We start from the raw sequence: 19,724 nt of genomic DNA, 5'->3' as shown, positions 1-19,724 counted from the left end.
GTGTGTAAATGGTTGCATTCTCAAATTAAATGCACGTATGATGTGACTGTGCTATAATATAATTATGGTAACAGCTGAAGCTGAATGCAAATAGAGGTAATAATGTATTAATAGTAGGGTGGCTGATAGGAATGTTTATTAAATTCATGTCTGTTGGCCCTTTTTAGCTTACCCTAGGAGATTAGCAAGGATAAGTAGCCATCGGTACCTATTAAGTGCTTCTTTCCTTTCCCTTTCCTGCTCTACCTAGATTGTTTTCTTCCTTCTCTGTTTGCTTGTGTTTTGTCCCCAACTCCTTGTATTCTCATCTTTTTAGTATTAGCAGTATACCTGTTTTCCTTTAGAATGCTGCCCAAAACTATGAATGTACAATTACGTTTTGTTGTATATGTAAGATAAATTAAAAAATGATTATAAAAATCGTGCTCTACTTTCATGAACCTGAACTTTTAACTCATTTGTCAACATTCCAAGCACTTCTGCATAAAACATAAAAAAACCTTTAGTTGCCTAACTTGTATTGTTTGATTTTCATATTTTGCTAAGAATTAAAAATGTGAATCTCTTTCACTAGCGTGAGTAATCAAGAACTGATGAGATGATGTGGCATAGAAGAAATTTCACTTGACTTAGTGTCACAGGTCCTGGGCTCCAGCCTAAGCCCTGTCATTAACCCACTTTGCAATCCTGGGCAAGTCATATTTCTCATCTGTAACATGTGGGGAGTAGCCGTGATGACCTTGAAAATTATGAAGATTTCCCTCTGGGGCAGGGGAAGCAAACTTGTAAAAGAAGTTGTTTTTAAAAACATTTTTATTTTATGTATGTTGTCCCTGAAGGTTAATGGCTTTTCTAGAGATTATGTATAATCACTTTTGAATTTGTGTATATCCATCTGTTGCAGGATGCTTTAATCTGGATCCCAATAGAGTTCTGGATGTCATTTTAGAAGTGTTTGAATGCAGGCCAGAACACGATGACTTCTTTATATCTTTATTAGAATCTTACATGAGTATGTGTGAACCGCAAACACTGTGTCATATTCTTGGGTTCAAATTCAAGTTTTACCAGGTAAAGAAAAATATGTGTGTGTGTGTGTGTGTGTGTGTGTGTGTATGTATGTTAATTTTGTGATTTTATATGTAAAATTTAATTTGAATTTTATTTCTTAATGACTGGTTTTAGCTCAGCCATTCTAGCAGAGGGGATAGAAAAAACTACATTAGTGGTATGAATGATGTGATGTGAAAGCCTAGAAGAAAGCATAATACATTTTTGCCTTGAGAGAGATGGAGTCAGGGAAGACTTCACAGATAGAACCTTTTTTAAACCTGGTCCTTGAAGGATGAGTAGGAGTTTGTTGAGAGTTGTCTGTGCAGAAGTAACAAATAGTGTGTCAGTGAAGACGTGGCAGTGTGAATGTATGTAACATATTGAAGAAATGGTACATAGTCTCATGTGGCTGGATTGTAAGATGTGGGGAAAAGAAAGGATAGGAAGTGAGGTTGGAAAGGTTGGCATAACTTTAGATTGTCAAGGGCCTTGAACACTGTGTTGACTTAGAATTTTATTGTACAGGTAGTTACCATTGGAATTTTTTATGGATGTGAATAAATTCTTGAGGCATATCTTACATCATTTTTCACTTAAACCACCACAGTAGTTATCTTGCAAATCTATGCCTCTGATTATTTCTCTTTCAATCCACCTTTCATATTATTAACTACTGTTACATTCTGAAAGAGATCGAATTGACTCACTGTTTAAAAACCATTACCTGCAGGATGAAATTCAGACTTTTAAATGTGGCAGAAAAGGCTCTTCCCCATCTAGCCCCATTCTTTCTTTCTAGCCTCATCTTTAATGATTTTTTCCCTCAAACCTCATATTCTAGTCATATTCAGTTACTAGCCATTTCCTGAACTTAGGTGGGGGCATTGCTATGTATAGACCTCTGTTTACATGCAGTTCTTTATAACTAGAAAACTGTTCTTACCCACCCCCTCTCGCCTATCTTTTCTTCATCTTGTAAACTCTTATTTATTCTTTAAGATCACGTGCTACTTGTGCTATAAAGTTTTGGTGGGCACTTCACCCGTGCATAATTAGTCACTTCTTAAACTCTGTTCTCATAAAACTTGACACAGGCTTCTAGCACTTATCAGGTTATATTAGAATAAACCATGTCTGTCTCCTTTGCTAGGTTGTTAGTCATTTAGGATGGTCTATATTTTACTAATTTCTCTGGATTAATTTATTGCTTAGCCTATGGTAAATGTTCACTAATTACTACAAATGAGTTATCTATGTTTTAGGAAGATAACTCTCTTGATAGCATGGAGGATTTTAATGTAATAAGGCCTCTGTTGCCTTTTTGGTATAGCTTTCCTAATTTGTCTACCTGCCTGGGATATTCAACTAGTCAAGAAATACTCATTTATTGAGTTTTTAGGGTATGTTGTTGCTTTGCTAAGCATTGAGGATACTCTGGTGAAGAGTGTCTATTCCTGTCCTCTGGAGCTCAAGTTCAGGATAGTAAGACAGTTTTCTTTTAGGATTCTCAAATATATACCACCTACTGCCTTTGCTTATCTTCAGTTTTCCATTTCTCTGGAATGCTCCAGAAGAGAAATTAGATCAGAACTAAAAGCATATAGCTTTGTGATACCAAACAAGATGAATGGCAGGGTTTTGGGGCAAGAGCATTTCACCTTGGTTCAAAAATTAGTGATGGCAGATGTTCCTATTCCTACCAGTAGCCAGGGAGTCTGCTCTTAGTACAGAGAAAGAGAAGTTCAAGTGTTTCATCACATTTTAAGAGGCACCTTGATTGTTTTGGGTTTGAGAACATGAAGCCGACTGCTGAAGTGACAGGGTAGCTGAAATTTAACTTGGGCACGATTAATTAGAATATAGGTTAGGGCTTTGCAGACTGAGGTTTTCAGAGCATATTGCAGTGAATATGGATGACCTACTGCTTAATATCAAGTATTGTTAGTTGAATGTGAGTTTCAGAATTAAAAATTTTTACATGAAAATATTCCTCATAATGGTAACACTTTTTGAGCTGAATTAAAATATCCATGGGGGTTGACCAATGTTAGAATGATCCTTTTTTTAGTAGATAATGGGGCCTTTGTCTTATATAAGAAATACCCAGCCAAGAAACATTTGATTTAGAAGTGACCTATTATTGGAAAGAGTAACCCTTGTATTGCTCTGTATAACACCATTCCCTTATTTCTCTTGCCTGAGCTATCTTGTTTTGAGAATCTGCAGTCTTAAGGACCACTGCGGGCAGGGGAAGAAATGTCAGGGATTTTAGGTAATTTGTGGTCTTGGGAGGTAAAGTAGGAAAAGCCATGAAAATAAAAAACTGCTTAGGGCATGTAACCTGGGGAATTGGCTCCTAGGCGTGTGTGCTCACCCTGTGTATTGGTCCCTTGCCTAACTCCACTCCCCCCTCCCCATCACTATCTGAAAATGTTTACTCCCACTGACCATAACCCATGTTTTCACCAGTTGGAAATTATTTGGATTAACAGGCTTCTTTTAATTTTTTCCCTTAATGCTTAGGACTTCTAGGCAAAGGTAATTATTTCTGCTATGAAGTCAGTGAGAGTGATTTTAATTCTGGCTTCAACCTGGGGTCAGCTATACTGGATGTTTTGACTTGGAAGGGTGGTACAGATGTAAACAGTTTTAGGGCACATGACCAGTTTGGAAAATTGGGCAGGTATGTCTGTTTGATTCTCCTAACAGGGATCGCTACAATAGAGGGTTTAGGGACAGCATGAAGGTCAGCACAAAGGGCAGGAAGAAAGGACTAACTAGAAAGTATGAGGGTATTGAAAGACAAACTTGGCTGGAGTTGTCTTGCCACAGGAAAGAGGAAGGAGATGATGACTCTCACCCTTGATTTCTGGATTCAAAACACAGTAATAGTACCATGGTCAGGCACCGTTATAACCCCACATTTATTCATTTAAGAAATATTGACTGAGTACCTCTTATGTGCCAGGTAGAGTGTTGTGGGTAGGAATCAGGAATTCAGTTTTGGGCATGTTAAGTTTGAGATACCTGTTAAAGATTTAGATATCCAAGTGGAGATGTTGAGTAAATAACTGGATATTTTTTTTATAAACTTATTTATTTGTTTATTTTAGTTTTGGCTGCATTGGGTCTTCGTTGCTGCGTGCTGGCTTTCTCTAGTTGCGGTGAGCGGGGGCTACTCTTCACTGTGGTGCGTGGGCTTCTCATTACGGTGGCTTCTCTTGTTGCGGAGCATGGGCTCTAGGCACACGGGCTTCAGTAGTTGTGGCTCGCGGGCTCTAGAGCACAGGCTCAGTAGTTGTGGCGCACAGGCTTAGTTGCTCCGCGGCATGTGGGATCTTCCCGGACCAGGGCTTGAACCCGTGTCCCCTGCATTGCAGGCAGATTCTTCACCACTGTGCCACCAGGGAAGTTCCAATAACTGGATATTTGGATCTGGTGTTCTAGAGAAAGGACTGGGCTAGAAATAGAAATGTGGGTGCCAAAAGCACATAGATGATATTTAAAGTTGTGATACTGGATGAAATCATCAAGTTGGATATAGAGACGTAAGAGAACCAAGGGCTGAGCCTTGGGGCACTCTGATGTTAAAGGGCCTGGGAGAAGAGGAGGAACCAGCAAAGGAGGTATAGAAGGAACACATACATATAAGGAAAGAGGAAAACAAAAAGAATATAGCATCTTGGAAGCTAAATAGAAGAAGGAATGATCAATTCCGTTAAATATCTCTGATAGGTCATTTAAGATGAGGACTAAAAAATGGTCATTGGATTTATCAGCAGGGAGGTCAGAGCTAGCCATATTTGTAGAGTTTGGGTGGTGTTAAGAGAGAGAATGGGGAGAGTGGTATTGGAGACGATGAGAACAGACAACTCTGTAAAAGAGTTGCTACAAAGAGGCACAGACAAATGGGGTGATAGCTGGTAGAGGAAGTGAACTCAAGATTTTTTTTTTTGAAGATGGGAGAGAGAATACATTTATATGCTGATGGGAATGATTGCATAGAAAGGAAAACTGGTGATGTAGGAGAAAGAGGAGAGAATTATTGGATCAGTGTTCTTGAGTAGGATAGAGAGAATGCAGTTTATGGCATAAGTGATGGATGGAGTTTAAATAGGAGCATAGAGAATTCATCTGTAATAACAGGTGGAAAGGCAGCATATGTGGGTACAGTTGTTGGTAGGTGGGTAGATCTGATGGTGAGAATTTATAGAAGTCCTATTGATTGCTCCAGTTTTCGTGCTGAAATAGAAAGCAAGGTCATCAACTGAGAGAGAGGATGAGAAAGGAGGTATTGGAGCTTAGGAGAGAAAGTAGGAAATAGTTGTGTAAGAGAGTGGGAGAGTGAATGGACAAGAGAAATAGAGTATGATTGGCCAGCAGCATTAAGGACCCACTTAAGGGTGGATATGTGAAATTAGTACTTTGAGGAGTTGTAGCTATTGGTAATATTAAAGTTCAGGATATGGAGTGAATGGCTGAGATAGGGTACAGGAGATCTTTGGAAGAGTGGGATTCAAGGAACTGAGAGACCAAGATGATGGAAGAATCACTAACGTGTATTTGAAAATCTCCAAAAATTAAGAAAGGAATAGAGTTGGAGAAAGTGAAAGTGAATCAGAAGCTAAGATCATTCATTGCTAAGTGAAGGGCAGTGACCCAGGAGTCCACAGATGACAACAATAGGACATAAGTAAAAGTGGCAGAGTAGAGAACTCCAGAGCTCTGTCCCTTCATGAAAACAGCTAATGAACTGGCAAAAAACTGAATCGACTTTTACAGAACTCTGGAATTTAGTAAAAACATAAAACAACTAAGGAAAGGTTTGGTGAAGAAAGAAGCTGCTGTTTGGGGTAAGAGAGTACTGTGATATTTTAAATTGCCTGCCTACTATCCCTCACACCCAGATTGATGGTGGCTGTGAAGATAGAAGCCTGCACTCCTAGTACAGATTGCTAATGCCAGAGGATATAAAGAATTGTTTACAAAGAATTCAGCCTATCTGGCTGCTACCTGAAGGACTGGTGCAAGGGCCTGTCTTTTTTTTTGCCTGATTGGGAGCATCCCTAGGGCTGGGGTGGCTTTTTATTTTTATTTTTTTATTTTATTTTATTTTTTTTGCGGTACGCGGGTCTCTCACTGTTGTGGCCTCTCCCGTTGCGGAGCACAGGCTCCGGACACGCAGGCTCAGCGGCTATGGCTCACGGGCCCAGCTGCTCCGTGGCATGTGGGATCTTCCCGGACCGGGGCACGAACCCGTGTCCCCTGCATAGGCAGGCGGACTCTCAACCACTGCGCCACCAGGGAAGCCCTGGGGTGGCTTTTGCCAAAAACATTTGAAGACACAACTATTGGCTTTAGCAGTCTGGAGTAAGAGACAACAGTCAGACAAGCAATAGAGAGACTGAAAACCTGGGAAGGAAGAAGTTGGATAAGGAGATACACAGGGGAATAAGGGCTTTAGAAAAGTTCCTGTATGTACCATGGAATCAGAAGAAAAAAAGGCCAAGCACATGCCCAGAACTGGATGCATGCTCAGAAAAGGGCTGAGAAGACCCTAAGCTTTTTCCTCTGGCTGGCCTTCAGGCTCTACACAAGCAGGAAGTGAAGACTAAGGCAGAATTGTAAATGGCCCAGCTAAGTGTTGAGGAGTGCCCTAACATAGAGCCAATGTGCAAAGACTGGAAGAGTATTTTTTTCTTTTTTCTCTTCAGGCCTTTAAGAAATGCAAAACACTAGCTGACCACTAAGCTAAAAAGAAACAGGTTTCAGTGGCCACACACAATAATAGTATAGACTTTACAAAATGAGTTTAGAGAAGTCACTAAACAAACAACAATAAACCACAGTAAGCAGCATCAACAAAGCCCATAGAGGGGGCAGAATCTGATTTTCAGAGTTGCCACACAGTATTCAAAATGTTCAGTTTTCTGCAAGAAATGATGAGTTACACAAAGAAACAAAGTAAGGGTCATTCATAAGAAAAAGGAAATTAATAGAAACTGTCCCTGAGGAAGCCCAGGCAATGGACATACTAGATAAATAATTTAAATCAACAGTCCTAAATATGCTTATTATCTATAGGAAACCATGGGAAAAGAACTAAAGAAAACCAGGAAAGCACTGTCTCACCAGACAGAGAATATCAATAAAAAATACAGAAATTATTTTTTAAAAAAAGGAACCAAACAAATTCTGGAGCTAAAAGGTGTAATAACTGAAATGAAAATTCACTAGATGGGTACAACAGCAGATTTGAGAAGGCTGAAGAAACAATTAGACAACTTGATAAGTTAATTGAGGTTGAAAGGAGCAGAAACAGAAAAGAATGAAGAAAAATGAACAGAGACCTATAGGACACCATCAAGTGTACCAATATGTGGGGAGTTCCCTGGCGGTTCAGTGGTTAGGACTTGGCACTTTCACTGCCGTGGTCCTGGGTTCAGTCCCTGATTGGGGAACTAAGATCCTGCAAGCTGTGCAGGCGGCCAGAAAACCCCCCCAAAAACGTGTACCAATGTGTACATTATGGAGTCCCAGAGGCAGAGGAGAGGGAGAAAAGGACAGAAAGTGTATTTGAGAAAGTAATGGTCGGAACCTTCCCAAATTTGATGAAAAATATGAATCTACACATCTAAGAGACTCTAGGAACACCAAGAGGGATAAACTCACCAGAGACCACACTGAGACACATTATAGTCAAATGTTGAAAGACAAAGAGAATCTTGAAAGCAGCAAAACAGATGTGACCCATTGCATACAAGAGATCCTCAATGAGATTGACAGCTGATTTCTCTTCAGAAGGCAGTGGGATGGCATATATAAAATGCTGAAAGAATGAAACCAAGAATTCTATATCCAACAAAACTATCCCTCAAAAATGAGAGATTATGATATTCTACGGTAAACAAAAGCTGGGGGAGTTCGTTGCTGGTAGACCTACTCTACAAGAAATGCTAAAGGGAGTCCTTTGGGCTGAAATGAAAGGACACTAAGCAGTAACTTGAAGTCATGTGAAGAAATAAAGAACACCGGTAAAGGAAACTTTATAGGTAAACTTTATATTTATATAGTAAATATAAAAGCCAGTATTACTGTATTTTTTGGTTTGTAACTCCTCCTTTTTACTTATATGATTTAAAAGACAAAGGAATAAAACAACAATTATAAATCTGATTGGCACACAATGTATAACACTATAAAAGGGGGAGGGATAGAGATTTATAGGTGCAGAGTTTTTGTATAATATTGAAGCTAAGTTTGGACTTCCCTGGTGGTCCAGTAGTTAAGATGCTGTGCTTCCAGTGCCGGGGAAGCGAGTTCGATCCTTGGTCAGGGAACTCAGATCCCACATGCCATGCTATATGGCCAAAAAAAAAATGAAGCTAAATTGATATTAATTCAAAATAGGTTATTATAAGTTTAAAATGTTAATTGTAAGACTCAAGATAACCAACCACTAAGAAAATACTTTAAAAAATAAATAGAAGAGGAAAGGAGAAGGGAATCAAAATGGCACACTACAAAAAAAGACAGTAATGGAGGAAATGAGAAACAAAAAATAATATAAGACATATAGAAAACAACAAAATGGTGGAAGTCCTTCTTTGTCACTAATTATTTAAATGTAAATGGGTTAAACTTTATAATTAAAAAGCAGAGTTTGGCAGAATGTATAAAAAAGCATGATCCAGACCCACCAAGGTCACGTGACTTTTCTGTACTGTTAAAATTCATTGTAATAAAATGAGAGGGGAAAAAAAGCATGATTCAACTGTATGTTATCTATAAGAAACTTACTTTAAGATCCAAAGATATAAATATGTTGAAAGCGAAAGTATGGAAATAGATACCCCGTGCAAATAGTATCCAGGAGAGAGCTGGGGTGGCTATATAGACTTTAAGACAAAATTTTTTATAATAGATAACAAAAGGCATTATGTATTGATAAAAGGGTCAACCTATCAAGAACGTAACACACAACAGTTAATAAATGTATATGCATCAAACAGAGCCTTAAAATATATGAAGCAAAGATTAACAGAATTGAAAGGAGAAATAGACAGTTCTACAATAACTGTTGGATATTTCCATACCTCACTCTCATTAATGGATAGAACAACTAGACAAAAGATCAATAAGGAAATAGAGGACTTGAACAACACTGTAAACCAGTTAGACTTAACAGACATATATAGAACACTCCACCCAACAACAATAGATTACACATTCTTCCTGAGTACACATGGAACATCCTCCAGGATAGACCTTATATTAGACCACAAAACAAGTCTCAATACATTTGTAACATTGAAATCATACAAAATATCTTCTTTGACCACAGCAGAATGAAACTAGATCACAGATGAAACTAGATCACAGCAATAGTGAGGGATAGTGAGTGATAGGAAATTCAGAGCTGGGTGAGCTTTAGGGAGCATGGAGGGAGAATAGTCTGAAAACAACTATAAAAAGCAGAGATGATTCATACCCCATCTCCAGGCCTAGTAGTGTGAGGGGTCTGGGGAAAATAGCCACCACTTGACTGGGTTACAGTGGGAGTGGTGTTCCTAGTGAGTCTAGTCTTTGTTCAAGTGTCAAGGTGAAGGGGGGAGGAGGGGTTTAGAGGATATATTTAGAGGAGAGGTTCAGGATATATGGGGTTTTGCTGAGGATGGATCATGAATTCCAGAGGATTCCATGGAAGTTTTTTAAGAAGGCTATGGATAGGTAGGATAGGACAGAACAGGGATTGTGCAGAGCAATATGAAGATCAGTTTACGGGAGTTGACATTTGTCCTGAGAGTCAGGGGCTTCTTGTGACTCATTTAAACAGAGATAATGGGAAAAATGAGAATATTCCTGGTGGATTCAAGTCAGGTAGTGAGCTTTTGTGGGTTTGCTTCAAAAGTGTGACCACCATTTGTTTTTAACGGGAAAATGTTTTGATACTAAATAACCGTTTAAAAAACATTTAGAATCAAACTATTGCTAAGTTGAAGACTTATCTGTCTTAAAAATTACAGTGAAACAATGCCTTTTTTATATGATATCTATTAGTTTCGTTAGCTTCATATATTATGTACATAACACCTATCACAATTGTGGGGGGCGCTTACTTACAAAGATCTCATTTTCAGTGTTGAGTAGAAGCAGAACATAGTGTATTGTCACTGTTTGCTTTTTATTTGCATTTTGCCATTTAATAATTGCTAGTTGTCCTCACGTCATTCTTCTATTCATCTGACCCCAAGCAGTTTAAAAATTAGGAAAAAGTTTTCTTGATAGCATTCAAAGATCCTTCTGTTTCTCCGTAGGGTCCATAGGGCTGACCTGGAATTGACCATTCCTTGTTTAAAATGTTGAATTATTCATGTGTATTAAGTATAGACACCTGTTTTGAACGGGAAATCAGCTGGCAAGCAGATATACTTAGCATAAACCCCAAGAAATAAAAGAATAGGAAGAAAAGTATAAAGCAGACACAGATGGTTCCGTACTTCCAGATTTGTCAGTCTTGTCTATCTGCATCTCCACTGAGAAGTACTTGAAAAACCAAGTTAAGAAAACACACATATAAACAGAAACCCAAAATAGATATTATGCAGTATAAAATCTCATTCTGTTCAAGTTTCAGATTTTATTCAAATATCAGCATGTATTGTAAAATGTGTCCATTTTTGAAACTGCTTTCCTTGTGTTCATCAGATGTGCTAGTGTGAAAAGGGATATTCACATAAATATCTTTGTCCTGAATTTGGATGTTATTTATGATCAGGAAGAGCAATGAAGCTTATTGTTGACCTAGAGTTATTTGATGTAATTGTTCTTAATTATTGGTAGATAAATGGATATGATTTTAGTTGTACTTTAGGCACTAAATAGAAACTTTTCTTTTGTTTTTCAAGGAACCAAATGGAGAGACTCCTTCATCTTTGTACAGAGTTGCAGCAGTACTTCTACAATTTAATCTTATTGATTTAGATGATCTTTATGTACATGTAAGTCCGTCCAGTGGGCTGCTAAGAATATTTGGTTGTTCGTCCCAGGGGTGGGGAAGAGGAGTAGGCAGCCATATATAGCACTCCAAGATTGGTTCTAGGCTCTCAAGTCTTAATTTTTGAAGCCCTATTGCATTACTGCTTTGTGTTTACCTTATAAAGCAAATGAATTTAGTTCATTGGAACCATGGAAATGAAATACCTTTTGTCACCGTTACAGAATTCAAGGTTGGCTATGAAGTTAAAGTTCTTAATTGTCGTCAAGGCATACCTCATGGAGAGCGAGGCCAAGTTCTAATCAATGTGGTTTTAGACTTCAGTATTACACACAAATTAGGGGAAATATGAGATTACCTAAATAGTTCTTCCTTCTCACCCACATGTTAATTTTAGGCATTCAGTATGAATGGGGAACTTTTCATATACTTTAAAAAAATGGCTTCTTTTGTGTTTTTACTGGATAATAAATGACTGGTATTGTGCTTTTATTGCTGGATCTAGGATTTAGAGGAGTGTGTATGTGATTATGATTTATGATCTCTAGTTTAGCAACAGCTTAGCCTGTCAGTTTGAAAACTCTAGGTTTGTAACATAGAAATTCCTGTTTTATTAAGTTGTGCATTAGGATATCTATGAACTGTCCAAAGCTGACATCATCTTCACCGCCTTTGAAATCACTTCCTTGCCTGTCATTGCATATTGTGGTTACAGAGTTGAATGAAACTTGATCACTACCTTGGAAGCAGTCATAGTCTAGCAAGGGAGAAAACATTTTGCATTATACAATAAGTACTTTATTGGAAGTATTCACAAAGTGCTGTGAGGGCCCAGAATAGATAGTGACCATCTCTGTCTTGGGGGGATTCTGGAAGGCTTTTCCAAACTACTGATGTTGAACTGGGAACTTGATAGATGAGTAGGTGTTGGCCAGGCTTAAAAGGTGGGAAGCTTTGTAGGTAGAATTAACCTAATATAAAGGCAGGAGGTTTGAAAAGGCTTCGCTATCACCTTAGGGGAACAGCAGGAAGCTCAGAGTGGTTGGAGCCTCGGGTGGTATGTAGGAGAAATGAGGAGGGAGAAAGAATTAGGTTGGGGACCAAACTGTGAAGGGTTGTTAAGTGCCATGGTAAGGAGTTTGGATTTTTTTTCTTGTTGATAGTAGAGAGCCATTCAAGATTTAGAGTAGAGAAGGGATGTACAAACTGAAAACATGGAAACTTGGTCAGAAAAAGGAGAATCTGAAGACGTAGGTATGAGTTTATAGGCAAGTGTAGACTGGCAGGACAAATGGAAAGTACAAAAATGATGATACATTTATTACTGATATTTTTCAGTTTAACTTTAAATATAAGCAGACTAAGTGTTCCTGTTAAGGTGACAGAGATTTTCACATGGGATTAAAAACCAGTTTATTGTTTACATGAGACGTCTAAAACCTAAGGACAAAGAAAGGTTGAAAGTAAAATGGTGGGAAAAATATACTAGGGAAATTATTATTGTCAGGTAAAATAGAGATAGTCACTTTATAATAATAAAGTTCTGTTTATGGGAAGATATAATCGTTGTAACTTTATATACACCTAATAACATATTCTCAAAATACAGAAGACTAGAAATTGAGAGAACTATAATTAAAAACTTAGATTTAACCCATTGGGGTTAAATGGAGATTTTAGAGGCAATTGCAGTAGACTAGGTAAAAGATGAGGACCTGTGGTAGATATGTGATAGATATATAAATAAAGCAATAAAAATGGGTTTGATTGCCAGTGGAGAGAATAAAGAATGAGAAAAAGTCTCATTTACCTCCTTGTACCAGTCCATAATGCATTTTCTCCCACTCCCCTTTTTTGATTAATGGGATAAAGTCTATAGTATGTGGCTTAATATTTCACTGTGTTTCCTTTTATTATTTACTGATTGTTTACTTTGCATTAGACTTAGCTACTGAAATAGATTATGCATTTCTAGGGGCAGGAATGCTTCTTTTATAGCTCACCATAGTGCCTAGCAAAAGCTACTAAGTAATGGTTTGTTGGTTATGTGTCTAGGTTATTTTACGAAATGTCCACATTAGCCATCTTCCATTTATACAAGATGGCTGAACTTGAGATACTTGATCCTTTGTTCATAATGGAGGGTCAACTATCCACATATTACTTTTTCTTTTGTAATAAACTAGAAACTAGTTTGTGACTTAAGTCAAATAGGTATCTAGAAAATGAAAAGTGAGATGTCAAGCTGTTCATAATTTTTCGACTTGAGATTTTTCATTTATTTTTTTACTTATTTTTTTATAGACATGTAAAGTTTATTTCTAGATCCCATGGAAATTTAATGGAGTTTGTAGAGTTTTTTTTTTATATAACTAGAAGAAAATGTGTGTATTTTCTAAGCATGACAACAGAAGCAAGCAATAATAAAGGAAACCCGTATAAATTATCAGGGCTGCTCTGAGAGCTATACCCATAAGTATAATCTTTTTCTTTTTTGCAGGTTCTTATTATCTGTTTTATACATATTAGTGTATATATGTCAGTCCCAAGAGATTTTTCATTTAGAGGAATCAACTTTGCCCCTTTATGTCAATCAGTAGTTTACCTCTTCCAAATTGGATCCGTATGTAGTACTTTATTTAATTTGGAGTTTGGCCTTTAAAGGGGAAATCTGTGATATTTTTAATGGAACAGGTACACATCTTCTTGGGTAAACTAATAAATTCAATGGTAAGCATCACTGTTGTAGTATTATATTAATTTAGGACCTCTGACAGACAGAAGAGATGAAACTTTGAATTGCTACCTGAGTTTAAAAGGTGTACAAAATTCAGGTACTTAATCCTGTCAGGTTATATGAAAATAATGGAGAGAGACCTATTTAGAAGGGAAATTATGGTCATAAATAGGCCAGGCTTCTTATTTAGTTTTATCAATAGAGAGTAGATAGTGCTTGCATTTTGGATGTGCAAATAGTATTAGCTGTTTTATGAAATTTTAATGAACCATTTTTAGCTTCTTCCAGCTGATAATTGCATTATGGATGAACACAAACGAGAAATTGTAGAAGCTAAGCAGATTGTTAGAAAACTTACAATGGTTGTACTGTCTTCCGATAAAATTGACGAGCGAGAGAAAGAAAAGGAAAAAGAAGAGGAGAAAGTGGAGAAGGTATATAGTTTATTCTGATAAAATTAACATTGTCTTCTGGATTTAGAATTATGAAATTTAACTTGTGATGGTTAATCAACTTATGGAAGGATAATTTCTTAGTTTTGATTGTGGTGAAACCTGGTTTTTGGAATACAAATTTGCAAAGGTGGTTTTGTTTTTAATCTGATTGGCACCTTCCCAAAAGAGGCTGCAATGTTTTTTCTTATATAAATTTCAGAGTGTATTCTAAATAAGATAACACACGTATTGACTATATTTGTGTTCTGTGTATTAATGTCTCTCCAGTCCTAAAGGGATTCTCAAAGATGAATGAATTCTAGTTCCCTGTGGCACAATAAAACATTAAGTAGGACCTAATTTAATTCCAAGTCTATAAACTGTCATGCTTTGGCTGCTGAATGAAAAAGCAGATCCTGTTGTTATTTTCCAATCACTAAAAAACTTGATTGTACTTTCAGGAAAATACTGTTGCAGTTCCCATGAATGGCAGCTGTTGTTGACATACATTGTTGTATTGTTTGGCTTAATTTTTTAAATGAAATATATATAAAGATTTATTGGTGTCTGTATTCTGAGTATCTTTGCTGTAATTATTCCTTTTTAGCCACCTGACAACCAAAAACTTGGTTTGTTGGAAGCCTTGTTAAAGATCGGTGATTGGCAGCATGCACAGAACATTATGGATCAGATGCCTCCATACTATGCAGCTTCACATAAACTAATAGCCCTTGCTATTTGCAAGCTTATTCATATAACTATTGAGCCTCTCTACCGAAGGTATGTTTACTGTATGCTTTACTAATTGAGGTAGAAATAGTTTCGGACTACAAAAAAAAAATCTGCATGTTTATCTTGTCTCCTCAAACCAGGCATATATTTTAGTATGTTTTATCAGAAGATAAGAACTATTCACAGAGCATATCAGTTTGGCAGGTATTAATCAGTGAATTGTGTCCTATCATGTAGACCAGGTGTTGCAGAATTTGTGCTGCAGTGTTGTCTAAAAACTGTATGTTAGATTTCTAGGTTGGGTTTGCTCCGTTGAGAGTGAAAACTCCATTCTTCTGTTTTTGACTTTTCCTCCTCTCTTGGGGGGCAGAGAATTCCTAAGGTTTTTACTTAGTGTAATTTTCCTCTATCCTGGGTTGAGTGGCTCTGAGTGAGGACTTTGCCTCTCTGCTTGCCTTATCTCTCCTGGCATATAGGCTGCTGTTCTGGAAATTGGTAGTGCAGCCTCTCTCATCATCCCATAGTTACTGTGTCGACCAGTCCGCTAGCCCTCAGCCTACTTGCAGGATACTTAGGAGCAGTACTGGCAGCAGCTCTGGCTTCAGCCCCACAGATCAGAGCCTGCCTCAAAAGCCCCAGCCTTGTGACTCGTGCATAGCTGCTGGCTGCTGCCTTCAGTGCCACCTGGGCTGTGGACCATGAAGGCTTCTTCTCAGAGAGTGACCCCTGTGACTCCACAGCGGGACACCTGCTCAGCAGGTGAGAACTCTGGGCATGCTGTCCTTTTTAGTGTGACACACCCTCTTTCATTATGCTGCTCACCTTCCCTACCACCACCTACCTCATATTCAGTCTAGGTAGTGGAAGCCAGATTGAGAAATGTTTATTAACTTGAATCAGTGTTGTTATATCCATATTTTTCTGTTTCATCTTTGTGTCTCTGAGGTCCATCCCTTGTTCCCCATTCCCATATCCAGATTCCTGATATTGGCCAAATTTAACTAAAAACAAATTCATATGATGTATGTTAAATGTTACTTGGAATCTGCATTTCTCTGATTTCCTTTTCTTATGCAGTTAATTTGAAACAGTCTCTTAAGCTCTGATTTTTTTTTTCAAATGAGTATTGTTTTTGTCTTTTTCTACCAGTTAAATTATTTGGTATAATGAAGTTAGGCACAGTTGAAATAGAGAAAGCAAATATAAGCAAGAAATGTTTTACTTACTGATTAATATGATTGTGTTAACTTAAAATGGGGTATTGTATAGTTATATATATATAAATTTTCCTTCTTTTGGTAGAGTTGGCGTTCCTAAAGGTGCTAAAGGCTCACCTGTTAATGCTTTGCAAAATAAGAGAGCACCAAAACAAGCAGAGAGCTTTGAAGATTTGAGGAGAGACGTCTTCAATATGTTCTGTTACCTTGGTCCTCACCTTTCTCACGATCCCATTTTATTCGCAAAAGTGGTGCGGATAGGCAAGTCATTTATGAAGGAGGTTAGTAAGATTTTTTTTCTTCCAAGCAGAAAACTAAATTATGGAATGAAACTGTTCTGAGTATATTCTCTAGAAATAAAAAGAAAGTAAACTTAAGAAAAGGTTATGTTGAGTAAGGTTTGGGGAAAGTCAGTTGTGTCCCAACCATTTATATATAAAAACTTAAATCCAGCCAGATTATTAGTCAAGTCCTCCAGATAGGAAAATATGCTTTGGACGTGTGATTGCTTTTTGAATCCCCTTATAAATAGTGGTTAATTCAACATTCTTTCCTCTTGCTTTTCTTCTGCTCAGTTTTCTTGGCTGCAGTTTTGAATCATTGCCATTATTTGTGTGAAGTCCCTTCAACCTCAGACTGTTCAGGATCCATTCTTTTATTTTTTTTAGTAAACTTTTTATTGAAATAAAACATAATACAGAAGGCACACAAACCATAATTGTACAGCTCAGTGACATTTTCCAAACTAAACACCCATGTATCCACCATTTAGATCAAGAAATAGAACAGTACTAGCACCCCAGAGTTTTCCTTAAATGCCCTTCTAATCACTACCCCAAGGGTAACTTTATGTTATTGTTTTTTTATTGATGTATAGTTGATTTACAATATTGTGTTAGTTTCAGATGTAGAGCAAAGTGATTTGGCTCTACATATATATATATATATATATATATATATATATATTCTTTTTTTGGGATTCTTTTCCATTATAGTTTATTACAAGATATTGAATATAGTTCCCTGTGCTATACAGTAAATCCTTATTGTCTATTTTATATATGGTAGTGTGCATCTGTTAATCCCATACTCCCAATTTATCCCTCCTCCCCCTTCCCCTTTGGTAACTATAAGTTTGTTTTCTATGCCTGTGAGTCTGTTTCTGTTTTGTAAATAAGTTCATTTGTATCATCTTTTTAGATTCCACATATAAGTGATATCATATAGTTGTCTTTCTCTGTCTGACTTACTTCGCTTAGTATGGTAATCTCTGGGTCCATCCATGTTGCTGCAAATGGCATTATTTCATTCTTTTTTATGGCTGAGTGATATATTCCATTGTGTGTGTGTGTGTATATATATATCTGTATATACATATACAGATATATATATACACACACACACATATATATCTATATGTCTATATAGATATATATATAGATATATACACATACACACACCACATCTTTTTTATCCATTCATCTGTTGATGGACACAGGTTGCTTCCATGTTTGACTTATTATTTTTTAAAATTAGCTTCAAGTTATAATTTACATACAATAAACCTCACTTATTTTAAGTGTACAATTTGATGAGTTTTGACAGATGTATACAGTTGTGTGTCCACCACCGCAATCATGATATAGGATATTTTCATCATCCCAGCAAGTTCCCTCTTGCCCCTTTGCCATCAGTTCCCTCCCTTCATTGCTGGTTCCTGGCAACCACTGGTAGGCTTTCTGTCACTGTTGTTTTGCTTTTTCTAGAACTTCACATAAATGGGATAGTATAGAATGTACTCTTTTTTTGTCTGATTTCTTCCACTTAATGCTTTTGAGAGTCATTTCAGTTGTTGCACATGTCAGTAGTTCTTTATTGCTGTGTAATATTTCATTATATAGATATAACAGAGTTTATCCATTCACCAGTTGATGGGCATTTGGGTTGTTTCTAGTTGGGGGCCATTATAAATAAAGCTGCTATGGATATTCTTGTACAAGTCTTTTTTGGGGGGGTGCATATGTTTTTGTTTCCCCAGGAATGGGATTGCTGGGCCATATGGGTAAGTGTATGTTTAACTTTTTGTCAAACTTTTCCAACATGTGTGTACCATTTTGCATTCCTGGGAGCAATGTATATGACTTCCATTTGCTCTACATCCTCATCAACACTTGGTGTTGTCAGTCTTTTAAATTTTAGTCACTCTAATGGGTGTGTAGTTCTATCTTTTGTGCTTTTAATTTACATTTCCCTGATGATCAGTGATGTTGAGCATCTTTTCATGCCCTTATTTGCCATTTGTAATCATCTTTGTTGAAATGTCTATTCAAATCTCTTGCCCATTTTAAATTCAGTTGTCTTTTATTCTCAGTCTGATTTGCCTTGTCATTTTGTTTACTGTCTTTTGAAAAGCAAAAATTTAAAATTTTGATCGATTCCAATTTAACAGCACTTCTCTTTTATAGTTTGCTCTTTGTGTTCTATGAGATCTTTGCCTAACCAAGGTCTTAAAGTTGAAAAGAATACACAATTTCTTTTCAATTGTAAAGCAACGTAAGCAAAAGAATCTAGAAATTCTTACAAGCACAAATGCAGTTTTCTCCAGTGTTTGGCGATTGCACCTAATTTTAATTTTCGACTACAGTAACTATATAGAAAATTTAACAACTGTTGTGTATTAATCACTTGAGACCTGAGATGTTTGATTTGGCTTTAAATACTTAGCTGGTAGATAAATTTTTTTAATGTTAACAAATTTATATTGTGTAAAGGTATGCTGAAGAAATCTGCTAAGTAGTTCATTACTATACATAATATTTATTATATAGCATATATCCATATAAAAAAGAAGTATAACAGTGTTTCATTATCTTGATCCTTATTGTCTGAAAGGGATGTCATGTTAACTAGTACTTGTTTTTCCCATTGAATCATATTGGGAAGCATGTGAAGTCAATTTGTCCCATTACTGGTGCTGTTAACATCGATCACTTGGTTAAGGTGATGGCTGCCAGGTTTCTCCAGTGTAGTTATTCTTTTTCTCTTTGTTTTTAATGTGTATCCTGTGGGGAGATACTTTGAGACAATGTAAACAGCCTCTTTTTCATCTTACCTTTACCCACTAATGGTATTCTTTTTTTTTATGCTATTCTTTTTCATTGAAAATCTTAATGTTCAGATCTCTTGTTCTGAAATTCTTTCTTTGGCTACAAGTATCATAAACTTGTAAGCAGGAGACCGAACATCAAACTTGTAGAAGTCCCGTATACAGACATATGTATAAACATATACAGATACAATATTGTTATCAAGATACACAGGTGCTAAAGCTGTTACTCTTCCACTCTGCCATCTCCATTGCAGCCCTCATTTATCTCTGTTCTATCAGAATTGTGTCTGGTGCCTGCCCCTAACTCTAGTCTCTATTTTTGCAGAGGTAGAAGGGCAGAAGGGAAGCAGAAAAAGTTTATTTTGATCCCAGTGTGGGAAGAAATCTGTCTTCTCTCATTGCTAAGGTTGTGGTAGGAAAAGTGAATCTTTCCAATGATCTGACT

The 19,724-nt window shown here is 36.9% G+C and overlaps 1 protein-coding gene across 13 annotated transcripts in view; it reads left to right on the top strand.

The window, feature by feature from the left end:
* Positions 1–19,724, top strand: part of THOC2 (THO complex subunit 2) — a 103,427-nt gene that overhangs the window by 34,330 nt on the left and 49,373 nt on the right. For 8 of the 13 annotated variants that reach the window (XR_004479581.2, XR_007474783.1, XR_004479580.2 and 5 more), the window contains exons 8-13: positions 905–1,071; positions 4,167–4,217; positions 10,962–11,054; positions 14,066–14,221; positions 14,829–15,001; positions 16,256–16,451. Coding sequence is in view for 10 of the 13 variants with exons in the window: in XM_033414973.2 (XP_033270864.1) it covers positions 905–1,071; positions 4,167–4,217; positions 10,962–11,054; positions 14,066–14,221; positions 14,829–15,001; positions 16,256–16,451 (836 nt within the window). In the remaining 3 variants the exon portion in view is untranslated. Of the gene's footprint in view, positions 1–904; positions 1,072–4,166; positions 4,218–4,252; positions 8,106–10,961; positions 11,055–14,065; positions 14,222–14,828; positions 15,002–16,255; positions 16,452–19,724 lie in introns of those variants that run through there. The other 5 variants (XM_033414976.2, XM_033414979.2, XM_033414978.2 and 2 more) reach the window with 2 other exon arrangements.

The sequence above is a fragment of the Orcinus orca genome, chromosome X (assembly GCF_937001465.1).
Source record: "Orcinus orca chromosome X, mOrcOrc1.1, whole genome shotgun sequence".
In the NCBI taxonomy this organism is placed as follows: Eukaryota; Metazoa; Chordata; class Mammalia; order Artiodactyla; family Delphinidae; genus Orcinus; species Orcinus orca.
This window is presented reverse-complemented; position numbering and strand designations above follow the sequence as displayed.